Below are 27,063 nucleotides of genomic sequence, written 5' to 3' on the forward strand. Positions count from 1 at the left end.
TAGATTACTTGAAGGTACAGTAGATAGGTAAATACAATGTGTGTATATATATATATATAAAATGAATGTTCTCTCTGTAGAGTAAGTGCTCTTAAAATTTTAGCATAGGGAAGTAGTGGGGGAAAAGTTTCATGAAAGATGAGGTTAAAATTAGGCCGCAGCAAGCTATGAAAGAGTCATATGGACAAGAGCAGGATTTCAAACAAGGGAACTGATACATAGGAGCTAGGCTGTTAGAGACCTGCATTTAGGCTAAGGAATTATGGTTTTGTATTCTATATCTGTTATTTCAAAAGAAGGATGTGAGGTATATAAAAGAATCTGCTGGGGTTCAGGAAGAAAATAATAGAAATTCTTTTTACCCTAAAATGCACTTATTAATATTAAAAAGATTAATTTATGTGTATAAATGGCAAAATATACACATATGTTGAAGGCTGTACATAAAATATGTTTCCAGATGGGGTAGATAATCTGAATCTTAGAGACTAGTGCTGTAGATCATAGCCACCTAAGATTTTAAAACAAATGTGACAAATAGGAAGTGGCATTGAGGAGACTAGAATCTCTAACAGCTTATGGAGCAGATTAGAAAAGAGAGAAAAGTAAAACAGCTTTATGGAGCAGATTAGAAAAGAGAGAAAAGAGAGAAAAGTAAAAGTAAAATAGACATAAGGCAGCACAGGCCTGTGTTGACTATGGTGGCAGTGGAAATAATAATCTATGAAATTTAGTATTCCGTGTGATTGTGGGGAAGAAAACAAAGCATGAGCAGCAAGATTGCTTGCTGTGTTGACTAGATAAGGTTAAGTCTGAAGAGGGGATCTATTTAATGAAAGATAATGAGTTCCATTTTAGTTAAATTGAGATAGAGTAGCCAGCTATCCACATGATAATGTGCAACAGGCAGTTGGGACTATTGGTCTTCCAAATTTCAGATTAGATGTGTGAAAGAAACCATAATTGTTACTCATACAACTATAAAATGAACATGCATCAAAGATCTTATTTAACGAATGAGTGAACCAATAAGATGTCACAGTTCTAAGAACTCAAAATACCACGTAATAATAGTTAAAGAATGCTGATGTGAATTTAAAAATGCAAGAAAACAGGTCACTGTTCACAAGGCGATAATCAATGACATCCCACAGGAAACAATTTCTATGAATAGGAATTATTTGCAGTTACTATTCATTTTCTGCAAGTTAGTCAACATCCATCCCTTCAGAGTTGTAAAATAGCCTAGTTAAAGAACAAAGGTAGATAAAACCTGAATGAAAGTTATAGCCAGGATATAGTTTTCATTGTTTTTTCCTTAAATTGTTATAAAAAATTTTAAATTTCAGAGCCTTCCTATTGATGGGGTCTTTAATCAGTAGACAGGAGGTTTTAAGTTCCTCTTCATTAAGCTAAAACTCATTTAACTAATAACAAAGGAAAACAAAACCTTCTCTTTTATTTGGGCATCTCCAGGTCATCTCCTATATCCTGCGATATAGGCATACCTTTTCCCTTGGAAATTCGTAAAGGTAAAACACTACCCACTCTCCTTCCACCAGCTTGAATTTCACCTTAGAGCTCAGTTGCTTCAGATGGAGAGGACCCTGCATCAGGAGATCATGGTTTAGACCTTCGTACTCTCAATACTGTGATAGGAATAGCGTTTAATTTATGAATTGTCACCAAAATTAAGGATTATTCTCTTTTATTTCTTGAAGAGTACTGACAAGTCACAAGCCTTCTCTGATTATATATCTTTAATTTTTGAAAGTATGATAAATTAATACAGATCATTAATCATTTGACCAAATATTTTCAAAAAATTTAACAACACATGAGTTTTTTCTTTTAAAAGCCAATACTCAGTCTAATACTAAGTCCTAACAAGAGGTACTATGAAGCTCTCTTACCCTGAGTTTACATTTACTATGAATCATTAGTTAAGGGTAATTTTATTCTCATAACTGTTAAACAATAATCTTCAAAAAAGGTTAAGTCATGACTCTCAGATATAAAATGAACATGAATCAAAGATTTTAACTCATTAGTGACTGAGGGAACTGGAAAAGAATGTTATAGGTAGTTAATAGGTAAATCCAAAGATTAGACAAATATACAAGCCTATCAGGAAGGCAAAATACATTTGCTCCATAGAGGCAAAAAGAACCTGACCTCTTCCATAGTAAGGACAAAAGTCAATTGAACCTCCAGCAGCTGGCATTTATTTGCATGTCTACAAACACTAATTATTTCCATTACTCTCAGTTTCAACAAAATAACTTCTACCTCTACAGAGTTGTAAAATAGCTCAAAGGCACAAACCCCATAGAATCGGATTGACTTGGGAGAATGTACCCTAAACAATGCATAGTTTTCCAGAAAGACACTTTGGAATTGTATTTTGATCCATTTAAAAATCTTTCAAAATCTGTCTTTACATAACTAATGCTGAAGGTGAATGTTAGCCAAGTTCATTGATTATTTAAAACTTACATTTTATACTATAAAGTATGCAAAAAAGTACCTGACTGAATTGGCCCAAAATATGGAAATATTTAATGAAAATATAAAAACATTAAACTCCTAACACAGTTTAACTTTATTGTGAGAAGTAGAAATGTTTGTTTTTTAAAGGTGCTTAGCTGACCCTCCAAAAATAAAATTTCTGTCTTTTATAGATACACTGATGAAAATTGTGGGTGCATTCATTTTAGGATTTCATTTAAGTAATCTTTGCAGTTGGAATCATTAAACATGTTTGGAATACTGGTACAAAAGAACATAGAACAGTTTGTATCAAGGTAGCTTAAATTCATAATTTAATTATTTAAGAAAATCAACTTAGTCAACTTACATGATACATAGCCCTGAAATTTGAAAGTATTTTGGCACAATTGAGCTTTCCCCTTAAGTTTGCCATGTCACTGTGAAAACTGTCAATTGCATGTACAAGAGTAAAGTACTTTTGAGGTGCTGTTTACTTCAGAATGGAACATTATAATCATCACTAATAGCATAGACTGTGTACTGTGCTAGTACCCTGTATCCTTAAGGAATCTGCTTAAAAGCAGATTCCTCAAAATGGTAGCCTTTCAGACTGTGTTTTCTTCATTGAACAAGTGTTTTTATTGTGGCTAACTTGAAGCATGTAAAAAAAAAACAAAACAAAACTGAAGCTAGATTGTTTCTTTCATGCCTCACCTAGCCTTGTTAATAGATTGCAGCATTCCATTTGTTAGTACCTGTGACACAGGAGAAGCTTTTACTATTAAGCTATGTGGTAACGATAAAGAAGACAGAAAAAGTCTTTTTATGGTAGTTGGGTCCTCAACAACAACTCTTCGTGTTCTGGTGATAAGAAGAACAGTTGGATATCCAGTGGAGGTACATGGGCTTGTTATCTCCAGAGCTGATAGAGCCTCTTAAATTCCCTCACAATGACAGGAACCCCATCTGAAGTGAAGACTTGCAGAGCTGGAGATGCCAGAGCACTCTTCCTCAATGAGTACAAGTAGGGTTAACCCTGTTGTTGTAGAACAAAAATTTTGTGTAATTACTTAGAAGGCCATATTCTTTTTGTTCAGTAATTTAAAAGTACTTCAAAGAGATACATACTTAGTGGTTGCTGTTAGTGGAAGAACACGACTACGATTTTCCTAGTCTTAAAATATGTGAATAGGATGGGAAAATACCTAGAGATTTCAGGCTAGAATAAGTCAACAAGTTCATGATGAAATCTTTGTTAGGCACTTACTATATTTGTTTTGTTTCTAGGGCTGTGTAGGTTATAAGAGTTCATTGTGTTCCAGTATTCTGAGTGTTAACGTCTTCATTGCTGATAGCAACTTGCAGAGTTTTGGCAAGCAGAACTTGCTGCCATGAACAGGGGAGAATACATGTCTCCATCCTTTAGTTCTAAATAACAGAACCTTTTATGGCTAAGTACGCATAAAAGTTTATATCATTAGTTAGATCCAAGGAACTTAAAGCCATAGTGCCAGTGTTGGGGAAGTAGGTGTAGTGTTTGCTTTATCCTTATGTTTAGTGATTGTATTATGGTGATGGTTTCAGGTGTGTTGTATGTAGGATTCCTAGTGCATGCCAAGTAATTTGAGAAGTTAACATATCTGTACTTAGGATTTCTTATGATTCTTTAAACACAAAAAAATCAAATAGACTAAAGTGATTTTAAAAATAATTTGACTTATAGAAACTAAAAAAAAAAAATCTCAAATCTGAATCTATTGTGTGTTTACATTCTTTTAGGGGAAAAAGATATGAAATAAGCATTCATAATGATTGTAAATCATATTTTAAAGGATACCAAGATTTATTATTATAAATTAATTGAAAGTATATCTTAAATCTAATTTAACCATTTAATATATTAATATAAGTTAACATACTTAATAGTACTAATCTATTGATCAAACTTTGTTTTCCAATTAAATAAACTTTGTTAGTTTACTTGGAAAATGTTTAACTTTCTAAAACTTCTCAGTGGTTGGCTAGAAAATCAGTAAGTCCCAAAACTATTTGAGCTGTTGAACTCTAATTCTTTTTAAAAAGATCCATCAAGGTTTTTAAAAATGTAGACATTCTGCAAATAAGTTAATATTCCACAGATTGTTAAGCCCCTGGTTTTAAGGTTACTCTTCTAAATACTGGACAAGTCATTTCATGGTGATTTTAATGAAAAATATAAAAAAAAACAGAAAGCCAACCGTTCATTATACTTTTACCCCAAAGTAAGAAGGAAAGAAAGTGAACATATGGTCTAGGAGGTACTTTTGTTACACTCAAGAAAGTTCTCCAGAAAGTCAGTTCAGTGGATTAGATCAACTGACGAAGCTCTATAGAAAGAGAAAGCAAAGGGGGAAAAAGATACATGCTGCTGAATGTTTTATTAAAAATACTGGAAATAAGTAAAAGGGGGAAATTTTCATTAGCTTTGCTTTCTTTTGGTTTTATAGAACTTGAACTTCAAAATAAATTTGTTGCAATCTTATAATACATGTTCAGTGTCACTAATAAAGTCATAATATTATGTACATTCTACATAAGAAAGAGTCATTACTGTCATATGTAAATAAGTATTTGAGTTTTTATGCTTCACAGTTAGTAGGAAAATGATAGTATTTAAGGACAAATTAGGAATAAAGTTATTCAGATGCGGTGCCAGTTCTTTCTGGTGGCTAGGATAAACTCAGGTGAAAAGCAGTTTCAATAGATGAAGTTGCTGAAATGTTCATTTTGTAAAGGTACTATGATAGCTTCCTAGAACATCATTTTGATACATTTCTATATCAGTTCTTACACTCATTGGCCCTATCAGATATGTTGATCAGGCTGTAATCAGATTCAGGTTATAACTGTCAGAGGTGTGAGTAATTTAGTATATTCTCTAGGAAGTTTGGGAAGAAATAAGCCAAATAAGTAAACATTCCTTTTTTTCTTAATGTACAAGGGGAACATTAATTTTGTGTGTGTCTAAAGTTTACCTTATTTGAAGGATTAGAGTACATTTGTGATCATTTAAAATCATTTCAGTGGCTCTTGTAATAACTCCGTTCATTCAGTCTGTGCTCTCTTAATAAATTTAACAAAACTCATGGCAAGTTAGTATCATTTGTGTGTGAATTTTCCAATTGTATTTCAGACTTTAAGAAAGAAAGGCCTTAATGGTTGTGAGAGCCCTGATGCTGACGATTACTTTGAGCACAGTCCACTCTCGGAGGACAGATTCAGCAAACTAAATGAAGATAGTGATTTTATTTTCAAACGAGGCCCTGTAAGTACTTTTACTTTACCTCTACTTTTTATTTGTTGATCCTTTTTGTTAACTTCATTATATAGGCTCTGAACAAGAAGGAACACAGAGGGTGCGACAGCCCAGACCCTGATACTTCCTATGTGCTAACTCCACATACAGAAGAAAAATATAAAAAAATTAATGAGGAATTTGATAATATGATGCGGAATCATAAAATCGCAGTGAGTACTAAAGTATGGTTTGTGCTTTTATCTTGTGCATGAAGAGATTGGCTACACTTCTTGTTTATTTTCACAGTGGGTAATAATACTAATAAGTAGAAGGGGAGAAAATTTCATTAGTCTTTTTTGGATTTATAGAATTTCAAAATAAATTTGTTGGCAATCTAATAATAATACACGTTCAGTGTCTTAAACATGAAAGTGAAGAGAAAACATCCTATTCCTAGTTCTACTTACTGTCTCCTGTACCTTTGGATAGGGCACATAAGCCCTTCCTGGATTCCAGTATTTTTCCTATGGAAAGTGAATGAATTGACTTACATAATTTTTAAGGTCCCTGCTAGCTCTAAATTTCCATGATTGTAAATATATAGGGTGCATATAGGATTTCCTTTTCCCTCTCATGGCTTTTAGGAAGTATTACATGTATGTAAATAGATCTTGAAACTATAAAATATAAATTGGTTAGATTTATACAAAATTTGGTGTTTCACAATTATGTTTAGTTATTATTATTATTGTATAGTGGCTGTAATGGTAGTAGCTTACTCTTTGGTTCTTTGTAAATGTCCCAAACTATTTGGCAAAATAACCTCCAAACTCCTATTATTTTCTTACACATAGGTATTGAGGAAGAGCCCCTCGGCTTGATATTTATTTAAGAAATCAATGTTCTTAAATTGGTTGCAAAACAAATAGTTGGTTTAAAATTTTCCTATGCTCAAACATCTAACTGTCATGAAAACCAGTACTTTTTTGAGTTCATCAAAGAGTTCTCATGGGAAGCTCATTGGCCAAGAATTGCTTAAAAGAGCTATTCTGGATCTGATTTTCTAATGCCTTATATGTCTTGCAGGCTTCATGGAACAAATTGGTTCCAATACTGATATTTCTTTCTTTCTTTTTTTTTTTTTTTTTTTTAATTTATGATAGTCACACAGAGAGAGGGAGAGAGAGGCAGAGACACAGGCAGAGGGAGAAACAGGCTCCATGCACCGGGAGCCCGATGTGGGATTCGATCCTGGGTCTCCAGGATCGTGCCCTGGGCCAAAAGCAGGCGCTAAACCGCTGCACCACCCAGGGATCCCCTGATATTTATTTCATGGTCAGAATTAATTCTCTTAAAAACTGTGCCATACATCATGGATTATTTCTCCAAAGTAATCCTTTACTATTAGAAGCTCATGAAAAATAGATTTAAGGAAGTATTTTTGTGCTAATACCTTTATTATTTTTAAAAAATAATCCCAAAACAATAGCAAACAAAATAAAATCCCTTCTGACCTCACACGGATGTTGGTAACTTTGTAGTTAATGTTAAGCTGCAAAAATATCACGTAAATAAAATTGCTTTACCTTTGAAAACATTTTTATCATATAGTGATTGTTTTATATGTTAATAAATTATAATTTTCTTTCTAAAATAAACTGTTGAAGAGAGTACATAAACTATATTCTTCCAACTTTGAATTAGCAGTGTTACCACTCTTTGCAATCACTGTTTTAAAATGTGGGGAGAGGAAAGCTTTTTTCTTTCTTTATGATGGAGATATTATAAAGAGAAGTGTTATTTTCATGTTAACAAGCATATTGCATGTGTTCTGTGGAAGAAATACAAGAAGAGATAGAAAATACTATTTTAAAGGGGTATGAGATATTTAGGAGGGAAGTAAGATAGCATTTATAATTGTAATTTAATCTTCATACAATTTAAAAATAGGTTGTCAATGGTTAATTTTATTGTTTAGATTGTTTCTTTGCATTTTCATTATACTCAGATTGCATTGTGTTGTGTATATACAACTTGATATTTTTTTTAGTTTTGTTCATGAAGAATGTCAATTAAACCAGGGCTTACTTAAAATGTCCCACATTTGGTGTATTAAATTTATAATTTGTGTACATATTTTTCCCCTTTTGTTATATTTGTAATCTCTCAATAGAAATGTAATGTTTGGATTATTAGAGTGCTAATTTTATGCTTAGTAGGTAACAATAATATATTTTGTAATATCTAAATCTGACAACACTAATCAGGTTCTGACATCTAATTTTCATCTCTGAATATTTGAAATATATACATTATAGTAATATATATGTATTAATATGTAAAAATGAAAATTGAAAAGGTTCATGTCAAACGTACTCATGTTAAAATATAATTCTAAAGAAAGCAGCTTAAATCTGCCAATTTTAGTAAGAAACTATCCCCATCCTCTACTTTTAATAACCAGAGTTACCTAATCAAATTAAAGTTCATAAGTTACCACATTTAATATAGATGAAAATGAAACTAACAGTTTTTTTTTTCCTTGTTCTTTATTTACAGCCTGGTTTGCCACCTCAAAACTTCTCAATGTCTGTCACAGTCCCTGTGACCAGCCCTAATGCTTTGTCCTACACTAATCCAGGGAGTTCCCTTGTGTCCCCATCTTTGGCAGCCAGCTCAACATTGGCAGATTCAAGCATGCTGTCTCCACCTCAAGCCACATTACATAGAAATGTATCCCCTGGAGTCCCTCAGAGACCACCAAGTACTGGTAGTGCAGGTAGGTAGTGATTCTGTATATATCCGTTCTGCTGGTTCTTTAATAAAAGGGTGGAAAAAATAATTGCTAATATAAGCAGTTTCTTATTTTGCTACTCTTTAAGATTCTGTCTTTGATGAGCAAGAGTCACTGCTACATAATTGGCTCCATTTTAAAGAATATTTTTGAGGATTTGCTGTGGTACTTTAGCTTCCTCTCAGGCACGGTGGAATGATGTACAGAATCTGTCATCTCTAACTTTCCTTATGATGGGAAAGCCATACTTTGACAGACAGAAAATTTAATTAGGATATCATGAGCAAAGATTTAAAGTTTGGGTGTGACTCACTCATGTGAAAAATACAGAAAATAGATGTACCTGCCTGGAGTTAAAGTTCATTAATCCAGGAATTTGCAGTGCATTTATGGCTTTACTCTTTGTAATGCAGTGGCTTCTCTCCTCTAAGTCCTAAATTTAATAGTACTCCATTAGCACTGCCCCCATTCTTATCAATATATATGATTTGATATTGATACCGGAAGGCATATGCATTCAGAGCTTGATAGGTGAGCTTTTATATGTATGTTTAACTATATCATATTACACAGTAATGCCAAATTCAGTCTAGGCTAGTTTTTGTTTTTCAGGAGAGGAGTGCGGATTACTTCATTCAGATAAAGAGAATCCATTCATATTCATTATTTACCTTCTTTTCTCTCTGTAATGTTTTTAGGTGGGATGTTGAGCACTTCAGACCTCACAGTGCCAAATGGAGCTGGAAGCAGCCCAGTGGGTACGTGAAATTACTTGTTTCACTTTGTAGGCATCTATCCTATGAGATCGAAGGAGTATTGTCCTTCAAATAAGGCCTTTTACCAAATGGAGAGGAGAAAATGGATATATGACCAGAGTAGATGTGTCCCTTTGTAAACTTAATTTTCCTCTGAGGGATACTTTTACTAATACTTACCATTTTTTAATAACAGCCCTGCTGTTCTTTACACCTTGGCTTTGAGTGCCTCCTTTATAAGCGGTTAATAGCGGTTATTGTTCTTTGCTAAAGTTAAAATTGTCTTAATATGGTTTTTACATCAAGCCAGTTTCTTAAGGAAGAAGCTTTCTGTATCATCTATTCTCACCAAAGTTACATTGTTAGCAGACTGATACATCTTCTAATAGCATGAAATGTTTTTATAGAGAGGTTGCAATACAGAGATATGGTGGGCCTACTCCTAGAGCTGCAAAGATTGTTGAGAAGTTTGTCTTCAAAAGATCTGTTTTGTTGGCCACATGTAGAACATTCACATTTTGTTACAGTTACAGCCAAATTGGGTGTTTTTTGTTTTTGTTTATTTGTTTTTACTTTGGGATCCTTTCTAAAGATGACTAGCCAGTTTAAACACAAGGTCTGCCCAACCTTTGAAGTGTTGTCAAAGATAGATGGTAAACTGAACATCAAAAATTATGGTATATATGTGAAAGAGTTATAAGAGTAACTGTATTCCTTTGGATTATCATCACATTAAGTGGTCTTAGTCTCTTAATCTGTGATAAGCACAATTGTCATCATTGTTATCTGAAAACAAGGGCAGGAATTTTCTCCCTGCTTTTAGCTATTGTGTGTTCCTGGAGACCTCTGAACACAGATCACTTTTAAGAAAAATTCACAATTTTATCTATTCAACTTATTCATTCTATAAAAATGTAAGGAGCTTCTGCCTCAAGAAAATTGTAGAGATGATTGAATAGCTTAAAGTGATGAGAAAGACGTGCTTGCTTCGGCAGCGCAAATACTAAAGTGATGAGAAAGAAACAGATAATTGCTGAGACAAGTTATAAACCATAGTGACCTAAAGTAGAATAAATGCCTAATTATGTCTGCCATTGTATTAATTGCTGTTTTAATGGAATTAAATATATAAGACTCATTGTAGGATTTTTAAAAAAAATTTTTTATTTATTTATGATAGTCACACACACAGAGAGAGAGAGGAAGAGACATAGGCAGAGGGAGAAGCAGGCTCCATGCACCGGGAGCCCGACGTGGGATTCGATCCCGGGTCTCCAAGATCGCGCCCTGGGCCAAAGGCAGGCGCTAAACCGCTGCGCCACCCAGAGTTCCCTCATTGTAGGATTTTTTAAAACATAATTAATTGTGGAAAAATTCATAATGGTCTTAATTATACATTAGGGCTGCTATACTTGTATGTGTATTTCCAAGTATTTATAGTTTATTTCAGCTCCATTTTAGTTATTTGCATTCCCATATACGTACTCTTTTGGTGTTAAATTTTCCCTTATGCTTTTATTCCCCATCTCCCCGCCCAGTACTGTCCATCTTACTTTTCCTTCTACATCCTAGCCTGGTTAAGGATAGAATCAAAAATTTCTGTTTCATTTAATGTTAATTGTAACTACCTCTTGGTTTATTTACAAAATTAGTTTTATTTAATGGGTTATATTCCATAACCATGGAATGGGTTATATTCCATAGATTTCTAATACATTTTCCTCTTGCCTTTACTTTTTTTTTTATCCTTCTGACATATCATAAACACAGTTCTTCCCCCTGTCAGAGAAGTGTTTCAATTCTCATTTATTTTTTCTTGTACTTTCCACACTTCTTAAAAACTTTTTCACTGCTCTTATCTGCCATGCAACTATAAATCTAGACTTTGTCTCTGCTGCTTGATTTTCGGTGTTGACTTTGATAATTCGAAACTCAGACTTTGTCATCAACCTGATTTGACTTTCTGTGTGTAACCCTGTTTGTTTTGTTCTTTTGATTCATTTTCTTTTTCTTTTTTTTTTTTATAAGCCTCCTCTCCCTTTCTGGAAACCTCATGTTTAGAGGGCTACATAGTCATACCCCTTGGATCATGGTACATCATGATGCATTAAGTTTACACAAAGCATCTCAGTATGCTGTGCATCAACCCTTTTTATATCTCAGTTCCACTTCCATGTCTTCCCTCTCCCATCATAGGCAATCACTTTAATGTGTTTAGTGTAAATAGTGTTAATAATCATGATTAGTGAACATGAGTTTCTTTTAAAACTTAACATTCAACTAAGTATTAATATATTTTAAGTGCTTAGTGAGTTACTTATATATTTAAAGATTTTATTTATTTATTGCGGTGGGGGAGCAGAGGGAGTCAAGTAGACTCCTTGCTGACCTGCTGAACAGAGAGCCAGACACGGGACTTGATTCCAGGACCCCCAAGATCATGACCTGACCTGAAGGCAGATGTTTAACTGAGCCATCCAGGCGCCCCGTTAGCGAGTTATTTAAAAGTCTATTTCCATTATTTTGTATACACAGAGATAAATCCTGCTTCTTAGGGCATGACTCAGCATCTCGTAACACATAAAGATTGGATGTCCTGATTTTTCATTGGTTCATACTCCTATATGCCTATTTTGCCTATACTACTATGGAATTCTACTTACTGTGCTTGTTTGGATTATATTCTAAATGGCATGTGCATTTTAACTGCTTTTTAACAGAATCTAGATTTAACTGAATAGACCTTTTATATCACTTAATTCAGATAGTAACTGGAAGCAGTTATTTCTGTGCATTCTTAGAGCATACATGGGTTGAAAGTGTTTCTTGCTATAAATTTTCCCTAAAATAAATGATCTGTCACAGACATTTTAGAAATGTTATTTTTGTGGGGAAGAGTCAGATAATATATTAGCACATTTCAACAGTGGTGCCATTTTGGTTTAGTAGTTTGGAAAAAAATAGTTTAAACTCATAATTATACCCAAACATAGTCTTTATGAATGAAAAGATTAAGCAGTTAAAATTCCCAGAGAAATTTAGGAAAAAAAAGTCAAAAGGTATCAGTATGATTTCTAATCTATATTTTTCAAGATATGTTTCTTAGAACTGTGTGAGAAAGATTTTTCTATATTTGGTAAACCTTGCATTAAACAAAACTAAACAGGTTTCTTCATTGTAGAACGTAAGGGAGCCTTTAAAATGCTAATCTATTTTGTGAATCATTAAACTTAGTATATAACATATGGCTACACAAAGTGATTTTGTAATAGAACCCTTATTTTTTTTCTTCATGAAAAAGCATCTTTCATAATTAGTATCATGTAAAACATTTTGAGAAATCTTGCTTCTGATCTTAAGATGATACATAGAAAAGTTTTTGAATAATGAAAACTTCCATAAATGAAATTAAAATTGAGGTTTAAAAAAGACAAGCAAGACAATTAGGCTTGTGCTGTAATAATAGCAGATCTGGTCAGTGAGACCAGTCCTTCCACTGAAGACACCTAGAAATGCTAGGCAAAATATTTTAAAAATCTGCTTGAAAGCTTTTGAGAAACTAACAAGAGAATGAAGGATTTCTGGCTCAAGATGCAGGCAATAATGGAGACAGAGCCTCAGAGAGGGTGGGCCCAGTGTCTATGACTGCTTTTCCTCAGGTGGTGTTTGCCACTTCCACGGTAGAGTATGATAGCTGCAGGGGCCTAGGGGGACGGAGAGGGGAAGATAAGGGGAGGGTCCAGTGTGCTCCTTTCACTGTGTGTCGAGCCCCCAGAAGGCTGAACCATAAAGGCAGAATGAATCAGAGGTTAATAGCCCCTTGCAGTAGCTACATCCAATATTTGCACCATCCCCCTTCTTGAAATTAGAGTGTGCTCATCCACACTTAGAGGACAGAATAAACATTTCCAGTATCTGTGTTCTTTTATATTTAAAAAAATGTTCTTTGTGTACAAAAACCTGAAAATTGTCCACATATGCTGGGCCAAAAAAAAAAGTATCAACAGATTTCAGAGAATTTAATCATGGAGATAAGCTCTCTGGAGACAAAATATTTCAGCTAGCAATTAATATCCAAAGATACTTGTTTAAAATAAATTTTTAATACATATTCTGTATAATAACGTATTCTTTTTTTTTTTTTTTTTGTCAGTCTAGCTTTAGGAATTAGGAATTTGTCATGAGCCACTTATGGATAGTTTCACTTAACCTTTACTGATACTGTAATTTTCAAAGGCATAATATTTTTTATAGATGAGCCCTCCATTGGTCTTACTCTTATTTTAATTTTTGTTGAGTCTTCTTGCCAAAAGATAGGATGTTTCAGGCCCATCTAATCGTGAAAGCAGAAAGATCCTTGGGGTTTTTAAGCATTGAGCAAACTGAGGGTAGGGAAAGACATGTAAGTAGGAAACCAAAGGAAGCCTAATAACCATTAAAGAAAGATTGATTTGCTTGTGTAAAATTAGGACACTTTGTTCATCAGAAACACCATGAAGAGAATGAAAAGGCAGAACAGAGTAGAAAAATGTAGACTATAAACAGAAGGCTTTTTATGAAGAATATGTACAGATCATCATGAAAAAGAAAATCTGATTTTTGAAAATGTGCATTAGAACATAAATATTTCACAGAAGAAGTTATCCAGGTATCCAGTAAACCTGTGACAAGATGCTCAATTTCAGTAACCAAGGAAAAGCAAAATTAAAACCACAGAAAGCATTATACACCTACCAGAATGGTTAAAGCAGAACAGGCATAATACCAAGGGTTGATATGCCTATGGGAACATCCAAACTCTCATTCACTGATGATGGTAATACAAATTGGTGTAGCCATTTTGACATTATCCATTAAAGTTGTATATATATGTATTCTGCAACCCACCATTTTTATTCATCTTTATATACTGTAGAGAAATGCATGTGTGTACCATGAGCACCAAGAGTTATGTAAAGGAATGTGCCGGCATTATTTGTTGTAGCCAACATCTAGAAATAATCCAAATTTCTGTCAACAGTAAAATAAGTGATAATTTATTATATAAAGGAATACTATACTGCAATGAAAAGGAAGAAACTACAGCATTAATTAACAGAGTGGCTGAATTTCACCAAACTATGATGAATGAAAGACAGAGGATGCCTATATGATTCTATCGAACTAAATAAAGCTTGAAAAACAGCTGAATAAAATTATAGTGCTAAGGATGCATGTGTAGATAGGTGATAAAAAGATAAAGAAAAGTCACTGTAGTAGTCATGGTACTGGTTATTTTGGGACAATAGGAATGTTTTGGAGGGTCTGTTGTTAGAGACTTTAAGGGTTTTGGCAGTATTCTTTTTCCTTGTCTAATGGTTATATGGATATTCACTTTATGCTAAATCCTTGATCTTTTAAGTTTTTGTTTCTGTGCAGTTTTGTATCATGTGCTACATTAATATGAGGTTTTAAATAAATAGATTTGATTTTATAAAGGAGTTATTATTTTTTTAATAAATTAATTTTTATTGGTGTTCAATTTACCAACATACAGAATAACACCCAGTGCTCATTCTGTCAAGTGTCCCCCTCAGTGCCTGACACCCATTCACCCCCACCCCCCGCCCTCCTCCCCTTCCACCACCCCTAGTTCATTTCCCAGAGTTAGGAGTCTTTTTTTTTTTTTTTTAAATTTATTATATAGTCAGAGAGAGAGAGAGAGAGAGGCAGAGACACAGGCAGAGGGAGAAGCAGGCTCCATGCACCGGGAGCCCGACGTGGGATTCGATCCCGGGTCTCCAGGATCGCGCCCCGGGCCAAAGGCAGGCGCCAAACCGCTGCGCCACCCAGGGATCCCGAGTTAGGAGTCTTTATGTTCTGTCTCCCTTATAAAGGAATTATAAGCCAAAAATGTGGAGGCATTTTTAAAATTATAAGAGAATGTAATGTACATTATATAGGTGTTAGACTATTAATTCCGAAATCTAGAGAGAAAAATACACAATATTCACACTCACAGAAAGACTTAGCAGTCTTTAGGAAAAGACTTGATTCTGTGGGCATTATTGTCTGCATGTGGCAGCTAGGTGTACAGCCCCATCTTGACATCATGAAACAAGACCGTATAAGAAGACTGACTGACAAAAGCCTAGCATGGCAGAGTAGAAAGCTGAAAAGCTCTGGGTCCTCCACATTTAGCTGCTAAAGCTGCTGAGTTTGCAACCACTTTTCCCCAGTTGTCTTATAAAAGATAAAAGATTTTCTCATTCTTTACAGGAAATGTAAGATAAAATACAAGCCATAGGTAGAGGAATATTTAATAAGAGATGGGTTTTTAATGTACCAAGTGTACACTTCAAAAAAGAAACCCAACAAATATTTTAAAAAGTGAAAGGGTGTACCAGGAGATTTTTTTTTTTTAAATGGCAAAAAAACCCACAACTCCCTAATTGCCAACTATTACCACTTTCTGTTGTGTCATGGAGAGCCGATAAAGGTGTGAGGAAACTGATAATCTTTTGTGTGCTTATGGCATTGTATATTAGGAACAATCTTTCTGAAAAGATTTTGGCAAGATGTTTCAGTAGTCATAAAAATGTTTGTGCCTCTGAGCCCACCAATCTCATTCCTGAGTATCTCTCCTAAAGAAATAAACTAGAATATGCAAAGGTTCACTGCAGCTTTATAGTAGTGAATAATAGGAAGAAACCCTATTCAACAGTATGAAAATTAAGCAAACAAAAATTTTCAATTTTCCTTTTTAGTTATGATTTGAGAGTATGCAAAAAATATGCATGTGGAAAATAAAAAGGAGGGGAAACGCAAACTGATTATCCATAGTTCTGTTGGGATGGTGGAAATAGTATTCCCTCTCTTTTTCTAGTTCCTAAACTTTCTATACTGATACGGTACTTCCACAGGCATAACATTTTTATTTTAGTAAATTAGAGCATTCATTTGTTTTTCCTTGAAACATGGTCATTTTTTGTTTCCTTGAAACATGATTATTTTCAGTCTGTCATTGTCCAAGTAAAACCTGCCAGTTTTATACATGCTGTAAGTTGTATACATCTTCCATAGTGGCAATCTGATAAGGCATATTAGATAAATTTCTCTGTTGAAAGTTGACATTTAATACTTAGATAATACTGTAGTTCAGATGACTTTGGGAACTCCTTTTAACTTTGGGCCTGTGTTTAAAGATCAAGCATAAAATAAAGTTTCCAATATCCAGCAACTTCACTTTTTAAAAACATGCTGAGAAAGAATAAAATACACTGGACTAGAAATAGAAGGACTCAAGAAGCTCTTAAAATTGTCTAGGGGTGAGCGAAAGTAATATATAAGGGCTTGCATTGTAGCATAGGCAGTATCAGCTAAAGAGAGATGGAAGAAATGAAAAACATTATAAAGCAACAAAGCTAGAGCTCTATGGAAGTCAGATGGGAGTGACAGGGGTGGCAGGGGTTTAAAACAGGTTGTTTGAGGGGCAGCCCCAGTGGCTCAGCGGTTTAGCACTGCCTGTAGCCCAGAGTGTGATCCTGGGGACCGGGGATCGGTCCCATGTCAGGCTCCCTGAATGGAGCCTGCTTCTCCCTCTGCCTGTGTCTCTGCCTCTCTCTCTGTTGTCTCTGTGTGTCTCATGAATAAATAAATAAAATATTTTTAAAAAAATAAAACAGGTTGTTTGAGATGACGGGTGTCTGTGGGGAAAAGGCACCAGATGAGATGGTTGCATGTGGACTAGAAATTAGGAGAGACACTGGTTTAAGAGTCATACTGAGGCAATGATTAAAGCCAAGGGGGGTGCATGGAGTCTCTGAAGGAGGAGAAACTCTTTGGGGCTGTGCACACGGTATAGATTGAGAGGGTGAATACATTACTCAGGAAGAGATGCACAGGATTTCATGAGCATTGTCTGCTGTGGATTATAACACATGCAGAACCCATGTTGTCTGTCATACAAGAATTTCCACTGAATCAAGTAAATGTATCAGCTCTAATTTTAAAAACCATGTTTTTTTTTTCATTAGAAACTCATTGATTTCTTACACAAAAGACAATTGTTCAGACTTTTAAAATGTACTTTTTAAATTTATTGAATAATCAGCTGAAAGTTTGTCAGATTTTATGAAAACTTGTCAAATATGACAAAACCAATTCTTGAACCTTGCTTTGGACGGATTTCTCAGAATCCTTTGAGATTTTCAAAATCCTTTGCATGTCAGTTCAACTTTTGAATAAGATTCATAGTAATAAAACATTAGTGACATCACTGTCTACAATTTAGCCCTAAAAGAGTAGTATTAAGGACATGGAGAGCTTTCTAGCCGCTTGAATACATTATTCCAGCTGATAGAATATTCTGAAATATGAGCCAGACTGATAAAATTGAATGATCTGCCTTAGAGTTGTAGGACCATAAGTGAGATTACCTTTGTTAGGTTTCCAGATGCATCAGTATGCAGTTTGCTCAAGAGCATTTTTATCATGTTTGTGTCAGGGCATAATTTACCTTAAAACCTTAAAATACATTTTAATAATAATCACATTGGGTTTATTCATTTACAGTTAGTACTTAATTCTTAAATGTGTAGGCTATGGCAAGATGAGATACTGAAAGTATATTTCTGTCATAAAAAATGAATGGGAGGTAAGTATATTAGATAGTATATCACTACACTCCACAATATAACAAATAGTGCATATAAGGTTATCCTCTTTCAGCCTGGCAAGTCACCAGACAGTTACATCATCCTGTAATAATTACCTGCTGCAGACTCCCGACTTCACACTAAAAAATACCATGCTTTTAGATTCCCTTCACTCTGGGTTACTATGGTATTCTACGTAGCTGAAAAGCATCCTAGACTCCACATGGGAAAGGAGTATTAGAGCTTCTTGATAATGGTATTCTTCTGCATCAACTTTGCATCATCATGTAATGTACTTGAGAAGAAATATTGCCTTACCCTTCAGATTGGAGTACAAATGAAGTAAATAAAAATCTTCTAAATGTAATCAAAGAAATTACAAACATACGTTTGTGCCTTATAAGAGAAATATTAATCTGTACTTTAGTAGTGTTAATCCAACATTTTTTTTGGTTTCTATTAAGTCTATCTTTGAAAAATTATTTGATACGCATTTTATATTCAGATGACTTGCCTTAGCAGTTCCCCCTGCCCAATGTGTGGATGAGCTCTACTCCACAGGGGATGGCCTGGTGAAGAGATTGTTTAAAAGCACTGCTTTCTGAAGCTTAACAGAATGCAGGAATTGCTCTCTGGGGTGTGGAAAGGAGATTCAACCCAGATTTAATACATACTGCTTCAAGATAATGGAAGCAGAATGCAGGAAATAGCCTCATAATGTTAACTGAAATACCAGTCCTCACATCAAAAATTAAATCACATAAAAAAATTAAATCACATAAATGAATTAAAACTGGTAGGTCATTTGGTAAAAATTTCAGAGAAAACAGGAGGAGTTGGGTCAGGTGAGGTTGGGCAAGAGGAAAACTGATTATATGGATTCCTGACAGTTTGGCAGCTGCCAAAGAGTTGCAGGCCAGTTCCTGATTGTCACACCTCACCACTGTTTGCTTTGTCCTTTGGAAATATACTGGTTAGAATCCATAAAGTTGATTAGATCACATTGTCAAACATCCATTTTTAATTATGCATGTAAATAATACACCCAAATAACATGTTTTTCAAACTCTATATTAGAAGCAGATATATTGAAGCAGCCATTTTCTTCAGCTGATTATCTTCAAGTACTTAATCCCTCTCTTTCTAGTTCTATTTTTTAAATTTTAGGATTCTCCTATTGATCAGTTGCCTCTATTCATTATAATACTGTTCCTAAAAGTGTTTTATAAACCACCAACTACTATACAGATTGTTTTAAATAATATTTCTGTTCCATTCAAGAAACTTCCATAGATTTAAAATGTTCTGATACCCCAGTACAAATGCTCTTAAAGTGAAAAATATGTAGTACATAATTGTTTTTTGTCAGTAACTCATTGCAATTCTTTGAGACACATCATTTTACTTCTTGGCATACAGTCTTTTCAGGGTGCAGTTCTCCTTTCCCTGTCAGCTTTTTCCTCATTCTGGCTTTCTTCTGAGTCTCAAAATGGTCGAGAATCAAATGCTTCCTCAGTTGTATTTGGAGGAATACAGGAGCCTCCCTCACCATCATGTAACAGCTGCTTTACTTAGGATCCGATTGGACATTCCTGTGTCCCGTCACTGTGGGGAGGGAGAATGCCTATATCGATTGGCTTGGGTTTGTCACCAGTCATAAATTGAAGTGGAGTCCGCTCACTCAAACCACATGACTGCTACGCCTGAGGAGGACTAGAAGGACGGCAGCATCCATGAAAATAGGGGTGATCTCCTAGCCCAGCTGACGCCCAGAAGTACTACAGCTATAGAACATACACGACAACCTATAGACTGTTCTTTTAGAGAAAGTTTAAAACAGGAATTAAGATGATTAAAGTCAGACCACAAATACTTAATGAAGACCTTACTGGCAGCCAAAGAAACAGTGTGGGTAGAGGTAGAGCAATAAGGAAGAAATATTTGGTGAAAATGAAGCATTAGAGCTGAGTGCTGAAGAGGCTGCAGTAAAGGAGTTGCCCTGGTAGCTCCTTCAGGCCCAGACTACGAGGGTTGCCTCTCTTGCCACAGGAATGAATGAATAGGCCAATCTCAGGCAGTTTCTTATAATATCTCCATTATCTCGGTCCCCAGTAGGAGATGCCCTGGATCTTGTGTCTTAAGTGTCTCTCAGTAGCTCCAAGCAGTAAGACTGGAAAGTAGTGGCATAAGTCTTAAGTTTTATGTGTATTTCAGATTGGGTTGATATTTTTGCTTTTTAAAAAAAATATTCCTAAAGATACATGGTTAGATACTGAGTTTTGTTACAAAATTTACTTGAAACTAGGACTAGGGAAAACTTGTTTCATGTTTGTACCAGTGTTTTAATGACTGTTTTCATGTTAATGAATGATACTTCCTTTTTCCAGGGAATGGATTTGTAAACTCAAGAGCTTCTCCAAATTTGATCGGAACTACTGGTGCAAATAGTTTAGGCAAAGTTATGCCTACAAAGTCTCCCCCTCCTCCAGGTGGTGGCAATCTTGGAATGAATAGTCGAAAACCAGATCTTCGAGTTGTCATCCCTCCTACAAGCAAGGGCATGATGCCTCCACTGGTACGTTAAATTTTTCTTCATTTTCATTCTTTAAAATACAGCCAGTCTGTATTTTTCTTTGGAATTTTCTGTACTTCCATAGAATCTAGACCCTTTCTTAATGAGTATTTCTATTTGAAGTCAGCATTTGAAGAGACAGATCCATTTTAAATACACAGAAATCTGATTATGGAGAAACAGGATGTAAATATGCTTAGTGGTTATTTAAAATTAAAGCGAAATGAGGAGAGGTTGTTAGGCTTAATTTTATCAGGCTGGGATCTTAGCTCAGAAATTCCATCACCAAATTGATAAATTAAACCTGACTTAAATATTTTTCTGTCTCTACTTTGCATACTTTCGGTAATCGATTACATATGCTTTTCTGTAGAAGAAACACTATATTAGTCGTTAGAAAATCGTTAGAAAATTCTGCATATCAAAAAGAACCATTGTAGAATAGGGAACAATGCATCAAAACCTGAATGAGTTATTCTCCAAATCATTTTCCTTTGTTTATTCCTTCTCCAGTAACCTTCCCATTTAATTCTATAAAGAATATAGGTCTTCCCCCAAATCCCTTGGCAGTGTATTCATAATTGCAGCTTCATAGGCTTTTGAATCCTGTGTTTATGAAGAAGAGGAGAATATGTTTATCCCTTGAGCTTCTTACAGAAAAAACTTAGATTATGTATGCAAGTTTTAAAACCATTCCTAGTATCACGTAGCTTGACTAACATGCAATGTGATATGCCAGGTGTTCTCTCTACAGTGCAGCTGCTAAACCCACTATTTGATTTTTTGCCTAAATGAAAGTTGATGTTATCAGGCTTTAGATAATCTACATATGTGTAATGCTTTATAGATTCCCAAACATCTTCATATGCATCATTGCATTTGATTGTCAATTATACTATAATCTTGGCTAGGTAGAGATGAGGAAACTGAAGGAGAAGTTAGTACTTATCCAAGGTAATATAAAAGAGAGCCAGGACCAAAACTTTTTAAGTCAAGAAACAAACAAGTACTTTTTCATTCGTAGTAGAAAGCTGGAAACTGTGTTGCACCCAGCCTTACAATGAAAACGAGTTGAATAAATGACAAGTTCACAGTTCTCTTTGAGTAGATTATAGTGCTGAGATTTCATGGCATTCAAGTAGCCCAGACTCTAGGGGAGAGACACATACTGCAGGCAGAGGACACATTCGAGCACTAGCTTATCTAGTAAGACCCAGGTAATAAGAGTTAAGCTCAGATGATGGATGAATTGCCGGAGGCCAGCTGTTCACTGGCAGGAGCATGTAAAACCCCTAGGGCTGTGACATAGCAGGAGTCAGTTCTTTTATAGGCTTTTTCTCCACAAACTCCACTGGGTGCTCACAGAAGAGATAGGGAATGTCCTGAAAAAGTCTCTGCTGTGGTATACGGCTGGGAAAGGGGAAGAGCACCCACTACAGTAGGGACAAAATGTTCTCCCTGGACCCTTCTCCCCTTTCTCTCCTGTGGACCAGAAGCCTTAATCTGTAAGGAGATGAACAACAAAAACTATCACCATTAGGGCATTGGTGACCTCCGATTGTATCTCAAGAAATGGAAAAGGAAAAATATCTAAAGCCATGGTGGAGAAGCAGGAACAATGCCAGAAGCATGACAGGGTGACCAAGGAGCCACAGCTCTGGGCACAGTATCAAGAGGGGAAGGCTTCAGACTGACAGTGGGAGCAGTCACTGGGGAAAAAGCAAACAACCTCTAGCAAACTAGCACTTGTTTCCTCCTGGAGGGATTTGAGGCCCATGGTAGATGCACTTAGGGTGACCATTGATTGCAGCAGTGAAGCTCAAACCCAGTGCAGTTCCTAATTTAACTCAAACCATGCACTAGGAAAGACCTCTTGGTCTATAGGTCAGTAGAGTTACCCAAACTGTAATACGAAGAGAAAGAAGAGTGAAAATAAAAAGCAGAACAAAGCTTCCAAGAGCTGTGGACTTTTATCAGGTGGTTTAACATATTTGTCATTGGAATTCCAAAAAGAGGAGAGAAAGAGCAGGACAAATACTTGAAGAAATAACAGAAGTAGGATAAATACACATTCAGACTGCTAAAAGCAAAGGACAAGTAAAAATCTTAAAGGCAGCCAGAGAAGAAAAAAGAAGAAAGATACGAATTTATACTATACTTCTCTCTAGAAACTGTGCAAGCTACAAACAATGGAGTAAGAAAGTGCTGGAATTCAAAACAGACAAACAAAAAAACGCCTCAACCTAGAATTCTATATCCAGCAAAAATGTCTTTCAGAAATGACAGAGAAATAAAAACTTTCTCAAACAAAAAATCTTGAGAGTTTATTGCTGGAAGACCTATTCTGCAAGAAACACTAGGGGAAATCATTTGGCAGAAGGCCTATGATGCCAGCAAAAACTTGGATCTATACAAAGAAATACAGAACAATGGAAATGAAATAAATGAAAATAAAATAAAGCACAATTCGTTTTCCCCCTACATTTTAGAAGCCTTCTATTTTAGAACAATTTTATATTTATACAAAGATTACAAATATATTATCAGAAAGTTCTGCTAATGCTTCACACCAGTTTCTCGGATTATTAACATCTCACATTAGTATGGTACATAAGTTAGAACTAACGGGTCAATACTGATACATCATTATTCACAGAAGTCCATACTTTATTCAGATTTCTTTCATTTGTAACCACATGTCTTGTTCTGTTCTGGGATCCCATCTAGGACAGCATTACAATTAGTAGCCATGTCTCCTCAGACTCCTTCTTTTGGCTGTGATAGTTTCTGAGACTTTACTTGCTTTAATCATCTAGACAGTTTTGAGAAGTACTGGTCAGGTGTTTTGTATAATATTCCTGAATTGGGATTTTATTCTGTTTTTCTCATGATTAGACTGGAGTTATGGGTTTTAGGAAGGAAGGCCACAGAAGCAAATTACCAGTTTTATCACACCACACAAAGGATACATACTGTTGTTATGAGTAATTATTACTGATGTTAACCTTGGTTACCTTGCTGATGTAGTGTTCCATGGGTTTCTCTGCTGCAAAGTTATGCTTCTTCCTTTCTGTACTGTCCTCTTTGGAAAGAAGTCCCTCTGCAAGGTCCATACTTAAGGAGTGGGGAGTTAGGCTATCCCTCCTTGAGGGCAGAATATCTATATAAAATATTTGGGAGTTCTTCAGCAAAGGTGAAGAAACTTGTTTGCTTTCATTTATCTAATATATTAATACAGAGTTATGGACATATATATTTTGGGTTATAATACTACTAAATTCTATTAATATATAATTCTATCAATACTATTTTATTCTACTGCTCATATTCCAGCTTAGCCATTGAGGACTATTCAGTTGGTTCCTGTGCCTCTTGCATGCACTGTCATCTTTCTGGGGGTTTTTTTGGGAGGAGTAATGGGGGGAGGTTATTTTTAAATTTTTCAGTTACTACGAAATGCCCTAAACTCATCTTACATATTTCCTGCCCTAGTCCTAGAAGCAGTCATTTCTCTAAGGAACTGTGGTTCCTTTTTATTGGGAAAGGTATTAGAAACCAGAATCTGAGCTTCTTTCTCTTCTTAATTGCTCTAAAAGATTGCTGACTTTCTAAAGCAAAAATAGTGGGAAGAATTTTGTTGTTAAAGCACATGTAAAAATAAAATCTATGACAATAAAAGGCAGGCAAATTATAAATACAGTGTTGTAAGTCCTTACTCTACACCTAATGTGATATCTATTTGAAGGTGAACTCTAACCTTATGTTATGAGTATGTTATGGAACCTAGTGCAACTACCAAAAACAATTTAAAAAGAGAGGTATAAAGTCAGTAGAGGAGATAAAATGTAATTATAAAAAATGCTCAAAAAGCCCAAGATATAAGAGAAAAAATAAAAACAGATGGTACAAATAAATATAGCTAGCAAGATTGTAGATTTTAATCCAACCATACAAGTAATCACTCTGAATGTGGTCTTTTAAGACAGTTAAAAGACAAAATGTCAGATTAAGAAAAGGAAGATCATACTATACAGAAATCCTAGTTTAAATATAAAGGCATAGGTTTACAGATACAGAAAACATATAGTGCAAACATTAACCACAAGAAGACTAGTGTAGCTATATTAATTTCAAACAGTGTAGACTTCACAGTGAGGAATTTCATCAAGGATAAAGAAGGACTTCTCACACAGTCCATTTCCCAAGAAGTAAGTATCTTTAATGTATACACACCTAACAGCAGACCTTCAAAACTTATACACCAAAAACCGATGGAACTAAAAGGTAAAATAGAAAAATCCACAACTGTAGCTGGAAACTTAAAACACTCTTTTCTCAGTAATTGACAGAACAAGTAGGCAGAAAAATCTGTAAGGATCTAGACAACCTGAGCAATACTCAACCAGCTCGACCTGAGAGACGTTTCTAGAACATCTCACAGCAGCAGAACATAACATTTTTCTTAAGAGCCCTTGGAACATTCACCAAGATAGCACTTTCCTGTGTCACAAAGTAAACCTCAACAAATTTCAAAGAATTGAAATCCTGAAGATTGTATATTCTCTGATCATAATGAAATCCATAACAGAAAGGGAAAATCTTTATATATTGAAAAATTAACACACTTTTAAATAACCCACAAGTCAAAGAGGAAATCTCAGGAGAAATTATAATTAATATATACATATATATTCTGTCAAAAAAAAAACCTGTCAAAATATGGGGGACCAGCAAAAGTAGTATTGGGAAGGAAACTTACAGCATTAGATGTTTATACTAGAAAAGAGAAAGGTAACAAATCATTAAGCTTTTACTTAAACTCAAGAAAGAAGAGCAAACTTAACCCAGAGTAACCAGAAGAAAAGAAAGAGCAGAAATTAATGAAATTTAAAACAGAAAAACAGAGAAAAGCAATCAAACCACAGCCTAGTGTTTTGATTGCTAAACTTCTAGCCCTGCTGACCAAATTAAAAGAGAAGGCATAGGTTATCAATATCAAGAATGAAAGAGGTACTGGCAAAAAGATGGGCACGTAGATCAATGGACAAAATGGAGAGCCCAGAAAATAGACCAACACAAATATATTCAGTTGTTTATTGACAAATGCAGTAAAGCAATTCAACATCCATATGCAAAAATAAAATGTCAAAATATAACTCATACAAAAATTAAAGTATACACTCAAACATAAAATACAAAAACTCTGAAACTTTTAGAAGAAAGCATTGGGAAAAACAATACATCAAAAACATGATTGATAGCGAAAATTTTGATACATTGATGCTTATCAGAGTAGTTTCACTGTCAAAAAGGTTTTACTCCGTGAAAGGTCCTTATCCAAAGAATAAAAAGACAACCTACAGGGATCCCTGGGTGGCACAGCAGTTTAGCGCCTGCCTTTGGCCCAGGGCGCGATCCTGGAGACCCGGGATCGAATCCCACGTCGGGCTCCCTGTACATGGAGCCTGCTTCTCCCTCTGCCTATGTCTCTGCCTCTCTCTCTCTCTCTGTGTGTGTGACTATCATAAATAAATAAAAATTTAAAAATAAAAAAATAATAATAAAAAAAAAGACAACCTACAGATTGGGACTGCTTGCAAATCACATATCCGGGAAAGGACTTGCATCCAGGATGATACAACTATATATCTGTTAGAATGGCTAAGATTTAAAAAATAAAATCAGTAGTGTTGTGATAGCCTTATGTGGTGACAGATGGTAGCTACACTTGTGAGCACAGCATAATGTATATATAGAGTTGTTGAATTGCTGTGTTGCACACCTGAAACTGATATAACATTATGTGTCAGCTGTACTAAACCAGGGGTGCCTGGGTGGCTCAGTTGGTTAAGCTTCAGACTCTTGATCTCAGCTCAGGTCTTGATCTCAGAGTAGTGAGTTCAAGCCCTGTGTTGGCCTACTTTACAAACAAAACAAAACCCCAAGATACTAAAATGCCAAGTTCTGACAAAGATGCAGAGCAATAAGAACTCTCATATATTCATGCTTGGAAAGCAAAATCATATACCACTTTGGAAAACAGATCATCAGCTTCTTACAAAGTTAAATATATACTTGTTATACAACCTCTCCTAAAGAATTTACCCAAATGAATTGAAAACTGTGCTTATACAGAAATCTGTATTTTTTCATGGTTGCCAAAAACTGAGAGCATCCTAGATGTCCTTCCAGCAGATGAATGAATCGATATACACACTGTGGTACATCCAGACAAAGGAATACTGCTCAGCAATAAAAAGGGATGAGCCATTTATTCACAGCAGTACAGATGAATCTTAAATTAATTTTGCTAAGTGAAAGAAGCTGGATCTAAAAGACTACATAGCATGCGATTCCATTTATATTTCATTCTGGAAAACGCAAAACAGATCAGTGCTTGCCAGGGATGGAGAGAAGAGTTGACTACAAAGGGAATTTGAGGTGAATTTTTGTGGTGATGGAACTATTCTGTGATCCTTTGTTTTTGGATGTACATATGAGTCTGTGCTTTTGTTAAAAACCCATAAAACTGTACAATA

At 35.1% G+C, this 27,063-nt stretch overlaps 1 protein-coding gene across 9 annotated transcripts in view; it reads left to right on the forward strand.

Moving 5' to 3' along the window:
- Positions 1-27,063, forward strand: part of MEF2A (myocyte enhancer factor 2A) — a 164,942-nt gene that overhangs the window by 122,932 nt on the left and 14,947 nt on the right. For 4 of the 9 annotated variants that reach the window (XM_055326065.1, XM_055326064.1, XM_055326068.1 and 1 more), the window contains 4 exons: positions 5,860-5,997; positions 8,327-8,546; positions 9,260-9,319; positions 20,340-20,527. In XM_055326065.1, coding sequence (XP_055182040.1) covers positions 5,860-5,997; positions 8,327-8,546; positions 9,260-9,319; positions 20,340-20,527 — 606 coding nt within the window. Of the gene's footprint in view, positions 1-5,662; positions 5,795-5,859; positions 5,998-8,326; positions 8,547-9,259; positions 9,320-20,339; positions 20,528-27,063 lie in introns of all 9 variants that reach the window. The other 5 variants (XM_055326070.1, XM_055326067.1, XM_055326069.1 and 2 more) reach the window with 3 other exon arrangements.

This window comes from Nyctereutes procyonoides, unplaced genomic scaffold, assembly GCF_905146905.1.
Source record: "Nyctereutes procyonoides isolate TBG_1078 unplaced genomic scaffold, NYPRO_anot_genome, whole genome shotgun sequence".
Classification (NCBI taxonomy): Eukaryota; Metazoa; Chordata; class Mammalia; order Carnivora; family Canidae; genus Nyctereutes; species Nyctereutes procyonoides.